The sequence below is a fragment of the Notolepis coatsorum genome (assembly GCF_963971535.1).
Source record: "Notolepis coatsorum genome assembly, chromosome: 17".
Lineage (NCBI taxonomy): Eukaryota > Metazoa > Chordata > Actinopteri > Aulopiformes > Paralepididae > Notolepis > Notolepis coatsorum.
In genome coordinates, this window is record NC_140181.1 from 69107916 (window position 1) to 69126769 (window position 18854).

The 18854-nt window shown below is 42.7% G+C and overlaps 1 protein-coding gene across 3 annotated transcripts in view; it reads left to right on the forward strand.

The window, feature by feature from the left end:
* Positions 1–18854, forward strand: part of stat6 (signal transducer and activator of transcription 6, interleukin-4 induced) — a 115954-nt gene that overhangs the window by 88193 nt on the left and 8907 nt on the right. For all 3 annotated transcript variants that reach the window (XM_084333164.1, XM_084333162.1, XM_084333163.1), the window contains exons 11-14: positions 3331–3418; positions 9531–9653; positions 13956–14048; positions 15213–15416. In XM_084333164.1, coding sequence (XP_084189290.1) covers positions 3331–3418; positions 9531–9653; positions 13956–14048; positions 15213–15416 — 508 coding nt within the window. The remainder of the gene's footprint in view (positions 1–3330; positions 3419–9530; positions 9654–13955; positions 14049–15212; positions 15417–18854) is intronic.

Genomic DNA, 18854 nt, shown 5'->3' on the forward strand with positions numbered 1-18854 from the left:
CTTATTACTAAATATGATCTTATACTCAGTCAAGGAGGGGAACTTCCATAAGAATGACAATATTGCACTCATAACAGTCCTCCTTAAAAAAGACAAAGACCCCAACGAGTGCGGTAGTTATCCTTTAAGCCTCCTCGGAACCGATATCAAACTGTACTCTAAGGTATTAGCCATCAGATTACAAAAGCATATGACGTCTTTAGTTCACCCGGACCAAACTGGCTTCATAAGAGGCCGCCTGATCTCTGATAACATAAGACGAATACTGCACGCACTAGATGCCGACAAGGATGACAACATACCTAAGGCGATGCTGTCCCTGGATGCTATGAAAGCCTTTGACAGGCTGGAATGGTCGTATCTATGGGCAGTATTAGAAAGGATGGGGTTAGGAAAAGGATTCATTGATATGATTAAAGTATTATACAAAGACCCATCGGCTATGATTACAACAGGCACAATCATCTCCAAAATCTTTCCGGTATCACGCTCTGCCAGACAGGGTTGTCCTCTTAGTCCCGGACTATTCAATCTATCATTAGAGCCTTTAGCACAATATATAAGACAATCCCAATCCATAGAACCAATCGTAATCAAGGGCACACAACAAAAAATTTGTTTATATGCGGACAACGTAATATTGTTCATGCAAAACCCCAACACCACATTGCCTCATCTGCTCAAGTTGATTGAGGACTTTGGTGATTTATCGGGATTTAAGATAAATTGGCCGAAGTCGGCTTTCCTTCCACTTAACACCCCTGCAAAAAAAGATATAACCCTCCCAGGAGAGATACCGATGGTAAAACATTTCAGATGCTTGGGAGTGGAAATATTCCCCACCATAAGACAAACGGTGAAGCACAATTACACAAAAATCCAAAACAAAATCAAAGACGACCTTGATAGATGGGCAAAACTTAAAAACACAGTACAAGCACGGATATCAATAGTTAAGATGGATGTACTACCTAGAATCAACTTCTTCAGTTCAATGCTACCGTTACCCCCTCCAGAGGGTTACTGGAAAAGATTACACTCCTCCACATACAAATTTATTTGGAATAACAAACCACCACGTATAAAAAGATCCACCGCACAGAGAAATAAAGCAGATGGTGGCATATGGCATTTCCAGATTTTTTCCAATATTTTAAGGCGTACACATTAAGACCATTGACAACATGGTTTGACCCCCAAGCATTAGTATCCTGGAGAAAATTAGAAGAAAACATAGTAGCCCCACATAGACTGAAGGACATAGCATACACTAAACTACCAATCAAGCACTGTGAACGAAAATGTGGCCCCATAATTACTCATGCGATCCGGATATGGCGTGAATCACACAAAAAAAATCCTAACCCACATAAATGGCACAATCATACTCCCTTATTCAATAACAATGCACTCTTAATTGAAAAACGACCTATAAGATTCCCTATATGGGAAGAGCAAGGCATACACTCATTAGGGGATGTTTTTAACAAACAGGGTTTTTGTAGTGATAAAGAAATACGCAAAAAATGTAATCTCAACAAGTCCACATGGCTTTTTTACAAACAGTTACAGCTATGTTTGAAGTCTCACGGTGTTCCATTAGACAGACCAATTGAACACCACAGATACCACAAATTCTTCTACGAAAGAGAGACATCGAGAGGTTTTGTTTCAGAATTTTATCATCAATTACTAACATCCTCGTATGAAACCCTCCAACTAGACTCTGTCTGGAGGAGGGATATACCAGACCTGGAAAATGACTTTGATTGGCAAGGAGCCTGGGCAAATGTCCGACTTACATCAAGGAACCCTGATCATCAACAAATCAATATTTTTTTTTTTTTTTGGTCTTTTTCCCCCTCCATTTTCCTCCGATTTTCTCCCATCCCCAATGTTTTAGTCGTATGCCAATTCCCAGTCCCTTCCTGGTCGCTGCGCACTTACCCCCCACAGTCAGATCATCTGGGAGAGTGGAGGCTACCACGTGCTTCCTCCGACACACGTCCAGCCAATCACAGCTTCTTTTCACCTGGCAGCGCGGATTCTCATTGAGAGGGCGTAGCGTGTGGGAGGACCACACTATCCCCCTCACGTCCAATCCGCGCTTAGCAGGCGCCCCGACCGAACTGTAGGAGTCGCTGTTTACAACGACCCGGACCCACCCCGCCAGCTTCTCCCACCCTCTGATACAGCCAATTGTATCAGTGCAGACGGCCAGCCAAGCTGGTGACAACCCCGGAGCTGTGAGCTGGATTCGAACAGGCAAATCCAGCTCAGCTCCGGGGCTGGTGACGAACGCAATCAATCTTAACTATATTCACAGGACATACTTGACTCCTATAAGACTGTGCCGAATGGGGCTTAAACAAGACTCCAAATGCTCCCAATGTACAAATGGGGATGAAGGGACATTTATGCACATGTATTGGGACTGCACACCAGTTAAGGCATTCTGGAAAGATGTGACCCAACAATTATCAAAACTCGTATCTTGGAATATACCTGTACACCCCTCTGTATTACTATTGAATGATGTTTTTGAGTTTGCAGTGAATCCACAGCTAAAGAGATTGGTTTTATCGGGTATCACAGTAGCTAAAAAGCTGATCGCATCACGCTGGTTTCAACCGGAAAAAATGTGCCGTAAAGTTTGGTTTCTTACATATCTCGATGTGATTTATCAAGAAATATCTACAGCAAGAATTCTGGGTCTCAATGAATCCAAAATGTCAATGTGGTTAGAAGTGGTGGAGAGAATAAAAGCTAGCTTATAATGGTAGTGTCTGGTTAGGTGCGAGGGATAGTGGAGGTACTTCTCAAGGTGGGGTCCGGGAGGGGGGGGTTCGAGCTGGAGCATATGTGTGTAGGTTTTTTAGATAACAGGTATTAGGGGTATATCTTATATAAGACAATTAACTAAAATGTGATCTCATTGGATGTGCTCTGACAATTAATGCTTGTATATCTTATCGTGTGTTGTCATGTTTGTTTATGTGTTTGTTTAAAAAATAATAAAAAAATAAAATACAAAAAAAAAATTGTTTTTTGTGTGTATGCTCATGTGATAATTCAGAGTATCCGTCGGTAGTAGAGGACATTTTTTTACTTAAGTAAACTTGACAGCCAGTGCTTTCATACTTTTCCATCACTACAGAATTGTGAATGGAGGACCTCCACCAGAATAGCGTTCTGTCATTCTATTTGTTGAGTTTCACTGTCACTTCCTCTTCCACCACTCTGAAGTCAAGTTGTAATCAGTATTGACACACACAGCATATACTGTATATATTATACTGTATATATTATACTGTGATTTTCTTCTTGCAGCGAGAATGTTGGCGAACTGATCAACAATTCTGCCATCTTAGAACACAACACGGCCAGTAAGAGCACTTGCGCCACCTTCAAGAATATGGTATGTACAGCATTTCAGTCTTCGCCATAACTTAAGAACATGCAACGTCAGATAATTTTTTGCCCCAAAGAGAAATGTGGCAGCTAGTACACACAGTATACATGATGAGACCAGACAGACGTTATGTGAATTCCTAGAAAAGGTATAGGTAATTGGGGTAGTTATCTCAACACTTTGACCATCTCCTCTTTTCTGTCCCAAACTTTTCTCTGAAATTGGTAAAAGGGTATTTATTTTTACAGCTCCTTCCAATTAGAATAGTTGACCAAATCATTTATATCAAACTCATGGCCCGCGGGCCAAATGTGGCCCGCCACGTCATTTGATGTGGCCCCCCAAGAGCTCTGGTAAATTTTTTTTTTTTTTTTTAACATTAATATTGGGTTAAAAAATAGCGGCGTTAAAATAATTGTGGGTTAATGCATTAATAAAGCTTTAACTTTGACAGCTTTAGTTATTACACATTATTACACATACATGTATGTTGAACATCTGAGGTATTGATGAAGTAACAAAGGAAAAAAGCCAAAAGCACTTACTCCTCAGACATTCTTTGACAATTTTACAGCCCAAAATACAAAAAAGATCCAGGCGGAATATGTAACAAAGGGTTGAAGAAATATTGTCTGAACTGTCAGATGCAAACTGGCTGTGTGACATAACTGAGCATCTCGCTCAATTGAATAAGAAGCTGTAGGGACGCAAACAAGTCCCACCCAAAACTTGACCAATATAGTTGTGAACTGAGACAACCCTTATTTTGTTATTTTTGAGTACAGTTACAGTTGTGTGTTCATGCAGACACATAATAGCAATTTCATTACGAATTGAAAATGGTGGACCCTGATGTAAACAAGTTGAAAGTCTTTCTCTGGTCTGCATCCCCTTAACAATTGTGTGTATTGAGCTGTACTGTACTGTACCCATTCTGCAATCTGTTAATTAAAGTTAATTAAACTATCTTCCATTAGTTGGATGTATGGCCTCTGCAAGGTTGTGTGCAGCCATTTGTTTTTGTAACATCTGCTACATCTGTCCCACGTGTTCTTTGCAGCTCAGTTGTTAGTTCTGCCCCTCTTGACTGTGACAAAAAGGTTTTGAACAAACTTAATGTCATAGCTTGTATTTGATGATCTTCTTCTTTGTAATTTACTTGAATGGTTTGATCATTGATTTTTTGGAGTAATATGGGGTTCTGATAAACTAAAATAATTTGTTAAAATAACATAAGCTAACATATATTTTTACATCTATGCAAATGCATATGCAATATGTTTAACTTGAATAAGTAATAAATACAGAAACAACATGTTTAACAATATGTAAATGAGTAGCTACATTTATTTTACATTACATTAACATTTATACGGTCTTTGGCCCTTTGAGGGCAACCATAATGCTCATGTGGCCCTCTGTGAAAATGAGTTTGACACCCCTGATTTATGATCTCTAACTCCATTTGATATTAAAACTAGCTGTTTTAGCATGCATTAAATTCATCTATTATTATTATTATTATTATTATTATTATTATTATTATTATTATTATTATTATTATTATTATTATTATTATTATTATTATTATTATTATTATTATTATATATCAAATCAAATCAAATGTATTTGTATAGCCCGAGATCACATGGAATAGCCCCCATGGGCTGTACAAGTCAAGAAGAAAGATCACAAAATATCAAAAACAAAAAAGCACCATACAATCCAAATATGCAACACACCCAGACTTTCCCCAATGAAGATAAGGAACAACTCACTAAAAACCTAGCAATAGGGGGGAAAAAGCACCACATGAGAGAAACCTCAGATGGGCTGTTAAAAGGGGATCCCCCAACTTGGATGTCGGTGATAATATAGTGTTGCAATGGATGATAGATGGATGGAGAATAGAACAGGCGAATAATTGGTATGAATGTATATATACATGTAATGAAACACATATATATTGTGACAAGCCTTGTGGGGTTCAGGCTTGACATGGAATAAAACAAACAATTTCAAATGTCCACACAATTTCATTAAACAGATGAGGTTTATTGATTAAAGTGCACATCCGTTAGGCAAAAGAGTAGTCAAATTACAGTCCAAGGTCAAAACACGCTTCAGGCTCTAGTACAAAAAAGGGAATGTTCCAATACTCAGGGTTTGTCCTCCGGTCCGGGGTCAGTTTCACATGGGGTTGCCTCAGCCAGTCCAGGGTCCAGTACCACGAACACCTACTCGCTCTCACCTCTCCTTCAAACTACCTCTCACCTCACAAACACAATATCTCTTATTTTTTATCCACTTTTTCTCCTTATTTTCAATTTTTTTCTCCCATCCCAATTTCGTGTATCCAATTCTCCCCTCCTCTGTCTTGAACGTTGCTCGACTATGCCCCCCACTGGTCGGTTGTAGAGACGATAGAAGCCTTGCATCCATCCAACGAGGAGGCAGCCTGTCACATCTTTTCGCCTGCCAGCGTGGACTCTCATTTGCAAGGTGTAACGCATGGGAGGCTCACACTACCCTCGCCACTTCCTGTCTCTGCTGTGGAGGCGTCTCCCAACCGACCTGTAGGGGTCGCTGTCCACAACGTCCAATCCCCACCCATCGACTTCCACCCGCTGACTCTGCCACATGAGCCAGTACGACGGCCGACCCAAGCCGAAGGCAATGCTGAGACTGGGATTCGATACCGGAGTCTCTTGCATTGGTGACGAGCGCAATCTCCGCTACGCCACCCAGCCGCCACAAACACAATATCTCACACTCTCCACAATCTCTACTCCTTCCTCACCTCCACTCAACTCTTCTCTGTCTCTCCTAGGGCTTTATGCTATGTGTGTCTTGTGTGTGTGGGATGTGGGTGATCACGTGGTGCACAGGTGTATTCCATCAGTCCCAATCAACTCCTCAATTAACTCTCCTCTGCCCGTGGCAATAGTATCTCCTTTCCTCCACGTAACCATGTGATGAGGGATGATATCTGCCACAATATATACAAGGTAACGATAGTATCTAAGGTACATAAGAACAAAAAAAAATATATATATATATATAGAACTAAGGACAAAAGAATTTAAATAAAAAAGCATAGGAAACCTGAGGGAGAGTGAATCCATCGCCATGTGGTAGTCAGAACCGGTTTGAGGAAGAATAGCCGCTGCTGTCGATGCTGTTAGCCACATCAAGGACAGCCACTTCAAGGATGGCGCAGGGAGGATCACACCACCTTGACCATCACACCACCTTGACAGGCCCCACGGGGCGCGACCAGAGAGACCGGGAGACGGGGACAGGGGTGAGAGAGCTCCCGTGTTCACAATGGGCAGACATAGAAGCAATAAATACTTGTAATATATTATATGCATACATAGTAGCTATAGAATCAAGGTATATAAGACAATTATAAAATTAAAGTAATAAATAGAACTAAGAACAAAGAGGCATATGTCAACTCAACTTGAGGGCGACGTAGGGTGGAGTCATCACGCCTGTGGTAGTCAGAACCGGTTTGAGGATGAATAGCCGCTGCAGTCGGCGCTGTTAGCCACATCAAGGACAGCGCAGGGAAGGGGGCAGGGGGGGCAGGAAAACGACTCAAAACAGGTTGAAGTAGAGCGGGCATGGTTATATGTTGTACATCGGACAGAAGATGGCATGAAGCGGATCCATGGCGCCAGTGGTGCTCATATCCAGTATGAGGTAGAACAGTCACTGCAATCTGTATGTCAACACACTAACACTCAGAGAGACAGGGACAGGGGTTAGAAAATCTCCCATAAGCAGACATGGGAGCAAATAAACAGACATCCTAACTGAACTAACCAGATTAGACTAAGGGTCTATCCCCGACCAGGTGAGATCAGGGTAGGCTGAAAGAGAGAGAGAAAAGATGGGTCTCTTGCCTCATTCCCCGTTTATATACGTTATTGGGCGCCATCCTTTGAACGCCAACCACGTATATATACGTTATTTGATAGTTTTTCCTTTTTTTCCATATTTGTATTCATTATTCATCCAGGGACCTTGGTGTTACCATAGGGAATGAGTCTGAGATCGCCAAAGTGCAATACCGGCCGCATCCAGCTAGACGGCGGTATCGAGCACCCTTTGAAACCTTGTCAAACGGTCAAACGGTCAAATGTCACCGGGCGCACTTTTCTTTGTCGGGCGAATGGAGCAGTTATAACGATCGGATTGAGAAGCGTCAAATGCTCCCGATGCATGATGTGTGGTGGATTATGTTGGTGACACGATCGACACCAATACTGGGACTCGCGATCAGATCATTGGAATATTCTTTTTGGAGTACATCCTAGTGAAGGTAAGGGCTATATGATATCAATCCTGCGTTGATCCAACCATGTCTTCACCTCGATTGCAACGTGTGTGTGTGTAACGTTACTCCACAACGTATGCCGTTGGTGACGATCAAAGCATCAGAAAACGACCCCCCCCCCCCCCCCTTTCATGCATTCATGATGAAACATAATACCTATGATATAGATTTGATTTGGGAATATTTATAGTAGAATTGACGTATAAGGCTATCACTCAGCCTTTCGGGAATTACCCCAGACCACGCTATAACTATACTTATATTCACCACGGTATAACACGGGAACGTATGGATGAAAAAATGTATTCTCTTTCACATATTGAACGATAGATAGGTGATGTCAAATGGGCCATAGTATTGTATCCATAGCTATAATATAGAATATAGTTATAACTCTACAAACAAGGTGACGCACTCCTATCTTTTAAAGCGTGGCAGTGCTAGAACGGGACGTGTCTAATGGCTGGCAGCCAATGAGTTAAGCAAAGCTTTAAAAACGTTTACAGAGCAGGCGCCCCTGACAACAGCAGGTAATTTATTCCACAGGTAGGGAGCGCGGTAGGCAAAGGCTCTGTGGCCAGCCATTAACATGTCATGTTATGTTAAGTGTTTTTATTAAGGCTGTCAAATATATCGCGTTAATATCGCGTTAACTCCCGATTCTATTAATGCCACTAATTTTTTTAACTTAAAAAAAAAAAAATTACTAGACTTCACTCAGGTGTATTATTGATGCTCTCATTGATACTATGTTTGTTTCTGAAGTGTGTGTGTGTGTGTGTGTGTGTGTGTGTGTGTGTGTGTGTGTGTGTGTGTGTGTGTGTGTGTGTGTGTGTGTGTGTGTGTGTGTGTGTGTGTGTGTGTGTGTGTGTGTGTGTGTGTGTGTGTGTGTGTGTGTGTGAGATATAGAGAGAGAGGGGGGTGAGAGAGATGAGGAAGGGGCAAAAGAGAAAAAGAGCTGGGAGAGTGTGTGTGTGAGGGAGAGAGGGGGGTGTGTGATTAATCAGCCCTTGTGTGTGTGAATGTAACAAGTTCCTAACGTTTTCTTTACCCTATTATTTCATGCACACTTTATTCATTGTTTTAAATTATTATTTTCTTTTAAGTTATTTTGTGCATCACTCTGTTTTGAATTTGATGCAAATTTGCAATGCATGAGGGTCATCCTTTTGTGTTAAATGGCTGCACAAAGCAAGCATTTGTTGACTCGCATGTTGATAAGAGTATTAAAACTTGGAACTTGAAAAAGATCTGTTTAAGGTATAAAAAAAATTAAAAAAAAATGCGATTAATTTGAGATTAATCGCGAGTTAACTATGGACAATCATGCGATTAATCGAGTTAAATATTTTAATCGTTTGACAGCACTAGTTTTTATATATATATTTTTTTATTGTTGTTTCTTTGTATTGTGTTTCATGTTGCAGGACCCCTTTGAGATGCTACATCTCAAGGGATTTATCCTGCAAATCAAATGAAATAATTTCCACAAATGCTCATGCATTGCTTGGAATAAAAAGTCCCTGAATTGCACTTTCTTTAGCCACACCCACTTTTTACATGAAGTTGTTATTCATGGAGGGAAACGCCATTCAGGTTGGGAATCAGACCCATTACATGCCTACTACTATCAACATTAAAAACAAACAAATTAATCAATCAATCAATAATCCAATGAATGTGTAGAAACATACAGTCAACATACAACAACAACACCCTTCAATGTCCTACCATGAATGTTACGTTTTACTGTGATTATTTTCTTTCCATCAGTCCATCAGGAGGATCAAGAGAGCAGACAGGAAGGGGTCAGAGTCTGTGACGGAGGAGAAGTTTGCCATCCTCTTCTCAGCAGAGATCACCATTACCGGCTGTGACACGTCCTACATGATACAGGTCTTATCAATAGTCCATCTGTCACCATCAATTGCCATCACTGCGTTCTTTCCTGTAGACTGACGGCTTAGAATATCTTTTTGACTGTGTGGTTTTTACTGTATGTATGTTTTTTTTTTTTTTTTTGCTTTTTTAACTCTAAATTTACAGTATTTCTGCCTCTGCTACAGAGACTTTTATTGTTTGTGTTACTGGCAATTAAATGCTTCGCTATGTGCTGGGTTAGGGTCATTTATCTTGTCATATATTACAACAATATATGTATATTAGATTAGATTAGATTCACTTTATTGTCATTACACAGTACAAGACAGTGCAACAAGATTGTGTACGTCTAACCAGGATGTGACAATCAACAGTCAGTTGCAATATAAGACACATATAAATAAAACTGTACAGTAAGGTGCAATGGCACAATGTGCAATGGTGAGAATGCAAAATAATAATTAAAATAATCATTCAAATAAAGTCTACATAAATTATGGCTATATACACAGGTATACAGTGAGGTGCAGTGGGCTAAGTAGAGTTTTGATTCAGAAGTCTGACAGCTGAGGGGAAGAAATTATTCGTGGTCCTGTTGGTTCTGCCTGGGAGGCTGCGGTAGCGGGCCCCAGAGCGAGTACCCCGCAGGCGGGTGAACAGTCCATGGTTGGGGTGAGAAGCGTTTTTGATGATGTTCCGTGCTCTCCGTGAGCACCGCTTCTTATAGATTGATGAGATGGGGGGAGTGGGGTCTTGGTGATGCGTTGGGCTATTTTCACTACCCTCTGCAGTGATTTCCGGTCCTTAACGGTGCAGTTGCCGTACCAGACTGATATGCAGGTGGTGAGGATGCTCTCAATTGTACAGCGATAAAAGTTCGCTAGCACGGGAGGGCATAGGTGGAGTTTGGCCAACTTCCTCAGGAAAAAGAGGCGCTTGTGGGCCTTCTTGACCAGGGTCGAGGTGTTGATGGTCCTCAGAGATATGACATACAGTATACAAGAACGACTTGCTGTGTTGATTTAGAATTTGGTAATGGCTCCTCCATGACAACACGTGATATGGTGTGAATATCTTGATTTACCTCTATAACCAGGAATCTCACTCACTCACTCACTCACTCACTCACTCACTCACTCACTCACTCACTCACTCACTCACTCAATATTAGCTACTCTGCCCCTAGTGGTGGCACACATGCATGGCACTTTGTGTAAGACCAGTTCAATTTATGCAAGACTGCTTCACATCTAACCAACTGGGTGTTGAGGGCACAGCACTTGACTGGTTCTCCTCCTACCTCACAGACAGACACCAATTCATCTCCCTCTCCGGCCACACCTCTTCCCCCTCCCCAGTCACACAGGGTGTCCCCCAAGGCTCAGTCCTTGGCCCCCTGCTCTTCATCTGCTACATTCTCCCCCTTGGTCACATCATCCGTAAATAGTACCACCTCAACTTCCACTGCTACGCTGATGACACCCAAATCTACATCAGTACACAATCCCCCCACAGCCCACCCCTCAGTCACATCGAATCCTGCATTACCGAACTCCAAACCTGGATGACTCACAACTTTCTCAAAGTGACAAAACGAAACTTCTCATCATTGGCACCAAAACCACCCTCACCAGATCCGGACCCATCACACTCACCATCAATGACTCCACCATCACCCCCTCCCCCCTAGTCCGAAACCTTGTGTCCTCCTCGACCCCACCCTCTCATTTGACCCCCACGTCCGCTCCATTGTAAAAACATCATACTTTCACCTCTGCAACATTGCTAAAATCCGTCACTGCCTCTCTCCACCTGTTGCTGAATCCCTCATACATGCCTTAATCTCCTCCCGCCTGGACTATTGCAACTCCCTCCTCACTGGCATCACCCCCCGCTCCCTCCATAAACTGCAAATGGTCCAAAACTCAGCCGCCCGCCTCCTCACTACCACCCGGTCCCGTGAACACATCACTCCTGTCCTCCACTCTCTCCACTGGCTCCCGATCAAACACAGCATAAACTTTAAAACATTACTCCGAATCCGCTTCAAGGCCCTCGACCTAGCATACCGTGCGGCAAAGGGAACCTCTCCCGCCTACCTCCGGTCAATGGTCTCCAACTACACACCCTCAAGACCCCTACGCTCTGCATCTTCTGGCTGCCTCAGACCTACTCCTATCCAAGCTCCGGGAGGGTCATCAAGGAGAAGCCGCCTGTTCTCAGTCCTTGCCCCACAATGGTGGAATGAATTACCCACGCCAGTTGCGTGGATATTAAAGGCAACCAACTTGTGTTCAGCTTTTCTCTGATTGGCCACGACCCCACGCCGCTAGCCCGCCCCTGTTTGCTGCGAGCGCGGCAGGAACCTTCAAGTTCCCTGGTGCAAAATAAATCTGGTAGTTGGTTTATGACGTTAATTAATAATAAACACTGTTAGGACTCTTAATAATAAACACTGTTAGGACTATCTGACTCTTAATAATAAACACTGTTAGGACTATCTGACTCTTACTAATAAACACTGTTAGGACTATAAACACTGTTAGGACTATCTGACTCTTAATAATAAACACTGTTAGGACTATCTCGATTCACGCGTCACTACTGTAACTAGAAACTCTGGGTGTCACTGTACATCAGTGTGGAGGCTGACGCCTGACTGATTAACTAGAAACTGTACCCTGTAACGTTATATGTTATTTCGCGTTTTTAACGTCATAAACCAACTACCAGATTCACTCGTCACTGTACATCAGTGGAGGCTGCTGAAGCGCCAGCGGGGCGATGCGGTGGTTTCTCCCCGGCTTCCCTGCGCCGCCGCCGGCTTGACTCGGTCCAGCTCCAGCAGCAGCGGCCGTGCTCCGTTGTAGAAGCCCTTTCAATGACAGAGCTCTCATATTTTGCGAATGCATAAACTATATCTTAAATTATGGCTATGTGTCTAATATGGCTGTCGCTTATCAATGACTTCGCGACATAGCCATAATTTAAGATATAGTTTATGCATTCGCAAATATGAGAGCTCTGTCATTGAAGTGGGTGGTGGCAGCGTAACAGCGTTCACCCTGATGTAAAGTAGCGATTTTTATTGTTTTGTCATGACAAACCAATTACATAATCCCAACATATGTGTAAAGAAACAACATATTCCAGTTAACGGTATATTTTTTTAATGATTCATTACGGTATAAATTAGGTTAACTGGAGCTGCGTATTGCTGGCTCTCATATTTGCGAATACAACAGCGTTCACCCTGATGTAAACAATTCTACAACGGAAGACGGCCGCTGCCGCGGGCGGCGCAACTCTCTGCCGCGCGGTCACGTGGCCGTGTGGCCAATCAGAGAAACGCTGAACGAAAGGCTGAACACAAGTTGGTTGCCTTTAATATTCACGCACCCCAGTTAGAACAGCCGAAACCCGTCCAATCTTTCGCCGTCGACTAAAGACGCACTTCTTCAACCACTATCTGAAATTAAAAAAAAATTTAAAGATATCTAACCCTAACTAACCTTACTGTCATGCACTTGTCATAATAAACTAACCTACACTGTAGCACTCAACACTTGATGAACATTGTTACTCAGCTGATAGAGTTGTGCCCTTCCTGATGACTTGTCGTACAGAACTTGTAAGTCGCTTTGGATAAAAGCGTTAGCTAAATGACTAAATGTAAATGTGCTCCTCACCTTCAAAGCCCTCCACAGCCTGCCCCCCCCCCCCCCCCCCTACCTGACTGATCTCCTTCTTCCTTACCGCCCCACCCGTTCCCTCCGGTCCTCCTCTACTGCCTCCATCACTGTCCCGACATCCAAACTCAAAAACTTTGGTGATCGGACCTTCTCTCGCACCGCACCCCGACTCTGGAACTCCCTCCCTCAGTCCATCAGAGACTCCCCTACACTCTCCACCTTCAAAGCTCGCCTCAAAACCCACCTGTTCTCCCTTGCCTTCAACCCCCCCCCCCCCCCCCCCATAACCCCCCCCCCCCTCCCCCCCCAACCCGATTGATGTCTGTCTCCTGCCGCTCCGTCTTTTTGTGCTATCTCATGCTGCTTTCCCCTGTTCCCCCCATGGTCTCATGTTCCTTTTGTTTTTGTTTCTTTGTTTTTGTTTCTTTGTTTTTGTTTCTTTGTTTTTTACTTTGTTTTTACTTTGGTCTCATGTTCCGTTTGTTTTTGTTTCTTTGTTTTTGTTTCTTTGTTTTTACTTTGTTCCCAACTACTGTCAGCGACTTCGGGTCATTGAGAAGCGCTATATAAATATAATTAATTATTATTATCTATGACACTCCTTGTTACATGTGTTTACTTGTAGATTATCTCATTGCCGGTGGTCGTCATCGTCCATGGAAGTCAAGACAACAACGCTCTGGCCACCATCATATGGGACTGTGCCTTTTCTGAACCTGTGAGTCGACCTGTGTGCACTCTCTCTAGAGGCGGGCATCCATTGATTGATTGATTGAAAATTGTATTAACAGATTGCAGAATGGGTACAATACAGTACAGCTCAATACACACAATTGTTAAGGGGATGCAGACCAGAGAAAGACTTTCGTCTTGTTTACATCAGGGTCCCCCATTTTCAATTCATGATAACATATATGACATACATGACATACAGATAGACAGTACTGCTACATCTATATATTTATGACATACCAGATTTACAAATACAGTACTGTTTGTGATACAAAAAGAGAGTATATACATTTGACGAAGAAACTGTACATTGGATGAGATGGGGTGGGGGGGGGTTGGGTAGGTGGGGGGGGGGGCGTACATAGGAGGTGGTTGGGTGGGTAGGCGGGGTGGGGGGGGCTAACTGTACATTGGATTATTGACAAAACCTTACTTGGTCCCAAGAAGAGGGTCTTGTGTATTATTGGGTTAGGACTTAGGACATTTACATTGGAGGGGGTTGAGTTAGGACATTTACAGGGGCCAGTTTCGAATTGCAGTCTCCCGTAGGTGCTCCTTGACATCCATCGATGTTAGTTGCATTTTACAGATACAATAACAATATAAAATACAGATACAATAAACAATTTAATTCTAAAGGCCAGACAAATCCCTTGACAATCACAGCAAAGGGCCATATCTAATTACTTTATGAACGTTTAATTACCTAGGGAAGGTTGACTGAGTGCACACTCCTTCTCAGCAATGTCCACTCTTGGGAAATGGCTGCTTTTTTATATAGTGCTTTTATCCAAAGCGCTTTACAATTTGTTACTCACATTTTACCCATTCACTCACACATTCACTCACACCGACGGCGGAGGCAACCATGCAGCTAATTTGTAAAATACTGTAACGAATTGTCATCAATATCCAGTGTCACTGGGGTTGTCAGGAGTTTATTAGTCATGGGGTATTCCACATCACCATGGCAACCCTACCCAGTAACCCCAGTTCTTTATTCTTACTAACCTATCCTCTAACTTCTCATTTCAGTTTCATTATCAATGATCCTTTTCTCACAAAATTGTCTTTTGATGATCTCACCTCAGCAGTTCACCTCAAAAAGGTTTACTTTTCAGACTCGTAACATGCTTCATGATGTCAACAGGACAGGATACCATTCGTGGTGCCAGAGCGTGTGCCCTGGAAGCAGATGTGTGGGACCCTCAACTGTAAGTTCATGTCAGAGGTCGGGACACAGCGTTGCCTAGACAACTACAACCAGCACTTCTTGGCCCAGAAGATCTTTGACAAGCCTGACATCTCTGGAGACTACAGCAACATGATGGTGTCCTGGGCCCATTTCAACAAGGTACATACAAACCAGAGAATGTACTGGGGAATGTACTGCATTACTTAAGGACTAATGGGGGGTTAATAGAGGGGGGAGAAAGGATGGGATAGCCTTAGGAGCCTATGACTCCAGTGGGAGGTGATAAGTATGTGAAGCCAACCCTTATGGTTGGCGGATCAATATGACGTTGGCCTCATACGATAATTGCCTAGGTCTTTTTTTTTGTTAAATTGAACTGCCTAACTGTACTCTCCTCACACTGCTGCATCGCCCTGGCTTAGTGCCTATGTCCTCGGCCAGTCAGAACACTTGTTAAAAAATCCCCATCTGCCTAACTCACTCATATGACTTGTGACTGACTTCTGAGGCTCTTTTCCAACAATCTTGGAGGGTGACTTGGGCGGTTGGCGTATGAGGCTAACGATATGGATTAGAAGGGGGGTGGGGGGGGGGCATGGTTGATAGAGTTAAAGGGGGGGGGTTAGGTGATGGAATAGTTAGGGGGGGTCTGGGTATATTTGTTTTTTTGTCTGGTTTTGGGTCTGTTTTTTTTTTGTTGTCTTGTCATTATTGTTATTATTGTTGTTGTCAATGTTGTGTTTGTTGTGGAAAAAAAGAAATTGAAAATAAGAAATGTATTAAAAAAAAAAAAAGGGTACATACACACATGTTATGGTGCTTTGGAACTGTGGGCAGTTTGATAGATTCAATTCTAGATTTCTATTAGGATATTTCACTTTAGTAGAGCGTGTCAAGTTTCAGCAGTCTTACCTCTATCTAAAGTCATCTACTAGTAAGCTAGTGACCACTGTTGTCCCTGTCGTCCGCTGTCAACACCACCATTCCTCCCACCTGTCAGGCTCCTCATTCACTTCCATTCATTTTGGGGATGTCCTAAAAGCCTGACTGATTAGGGTCTAGGTCTAGGAGGTCATTCTGTAAGAGATAATCAGTAAGTTGGTTGGATACAGCACATTCAAGTGATTTAGAGAGGACGGAGAGAAGAGAGACGATAGTCTATGACGGTGGGGCTCATGGTTGTTTTTTTATGAGCGGTGTGACTGGCTTGCTTTAGTGAGGTGGGAACCACCTCATGTTCCACTTGCATTCCACTGACAAACAACCCAAATATGAAGTCAAATAACTAGTGCTGTCAATCGATTAAAATATTTAACTCGATTAATCGCATGATTGTCCATAGTTAACTCGCGATTAATCACAAATTAATTGCATTTTTTTTTCTACCTTAACACTTTCCCCGCCAATCACGTTGTACGACGTGTTTCAAGTTCATGCGAATTCTGCCAATCCACGGCGTACAACGTTATTGAGATCATATTTCATATTTTCGCCATGGTATTCATATTTCCCTCACGCAGCCTGGTCTGATGCTGTGTGAGCCGGCACAACTCTGCAACGCTTCAATACTACCCCCTGGTGGATGATCGGCGAGTTGCCAAACCGGAAATGGCCGGTTGGATATCGGTGCGTCTCCTAAATCCGTCCGGCCACTCGCATATCGTCGCGGGACTCTAGCCACACACGTGGATATGGATCGCTGCCATAACTCAATAATCGACATGATTTGGGCGTGTATTAGTATTATACAAACCGGAAATGGATCTACTCGATCCCCATCAAATAACTGGGATCTTTTTGCTAAGAGGAGGCTGACGTCATTTTCAGCGTGAGTGTTTATTATTATCCATACAAACTGCTCTGATATCACCCATACTACATAAAGCATTTAACGGCGATCACGGAATTATAAACGACCCCCCCCCCCCGTTCACCCGCGCATTAGCAGTCATAACGTTTAGGACCATGTACAGTTGAAATTTTTAATATAGCGTGGATCGGTAACAAACGGCATTTGATCATCTATATATGCATATCTCACGTTCTAGGAATTACTGCATAAAACGATAAAAACATATTTATATTCTAGACAGTATTTTCGTATGAATGTGTGAATGAAAAAGTAAAACGTTCCTACATCCTGAACGATAGATAATCGATGTTGAATGGGCCATAGTAATGTCAATTTAGCAATACAATTTAAAAAAATTATAGCCCTGCAAAGAAGGTGAACATCTCCATAGACTTACAGTACTGGCAGAGAATGGTATAAGATGCTGAAAGTGCGTGGCAGGGAATGTGTTAAACAGATCTTTTTCAAGTTCCAAGTTTTAATACTCTTATCAACATGCGAGTCAACAAATGCTTGCTTTATGCAGCCATTTAACACAAAAGGATGACCCTCATGCATTGCAAATTTGCATCAAATTCAAAACAGAGTGATGCACAAAATAACTTAAAAGAAAATAATAATTTAAAACAATGAATAAAGTGTGCATGAAATAATAGGGGAAAGAAAACATTAGGAACTTGTTACATTCACCCACACAAGGGCTGATTAATCACACACACCCCCCCTCTCTCTCACACACACTCTCCCAGCTCTCTTTCTCTCTTGCCCCTTCCTCATCTCTCTCACCCCCCTCTCTATATCTCACACACACACACACACACACACACACGCACACACACACACACACACACACACACACATACACACACACACACACACACACTTCAGAAACAATACACCTTAATGCACCTGAGTGAAGTCTAGTAAAAAAAAAAAACAAAAAAAAAAAAGTTAAAAAAAAATCTTAAAAGTTAATCGTGAGTTAAAAAATATAGTGGCGTTAATAGAATCGGGCGATAACGCGTTAATACCGCGTTAACTTTGACAGCCTTAAAAATAACCTCTGCTACCTATACTCGTTTTTTTTTTGATCCACTTTTTCTCCCATTTTCTATATTTTCTCCCATCCCAATTTCGTATCATCCAATTCAACCCTCCCCTGTCACGAACGCTGTTTCTTGCCTCCCACAAGCCGGCTGCAATGTGGACTAAGTCATACATAGCACAAGTCCCCTCCGGTACTTGAGGTAACAGCAGTCGCATCTTTTCACCTGCGCAGCTCGATCTCTCAGTGTCGAGGAGTAACGCGTGGGAGGCTCACGCTGCCCCCGACACTTCCTGATTCTACTGCGCAGGCGCACCAACCGACTTGTAGGAGTCGCTTGTTCACAACGTTCGATCCCCACCCTTCAGTTTTCCCTCCCCGTAATACGGCCAATGTGTATTACTGCGGACGACCAGCTAAACTGAAAACAATGTGGAGAGCTGGATTCGAACACGCGAACCCAGCGTCTCCACATTGGTGGCGAGTGCCTTGCCCACTACACCACCTAGCCGCCCGCTGCTACCTATACTCGTATTATTTTCACTTAACATATTGAATAAATAATAGTCTATCTCACAAATAAGAACCGAACATTTGTTGGCTGTGACGTACATGCGTGGATACAGCTCTGCGTAGAAGTGTGACTGTGTGACCTAAAGACCTAAAGAAGTTTGCTGACGACACGGTGGTGGTGGGGCTG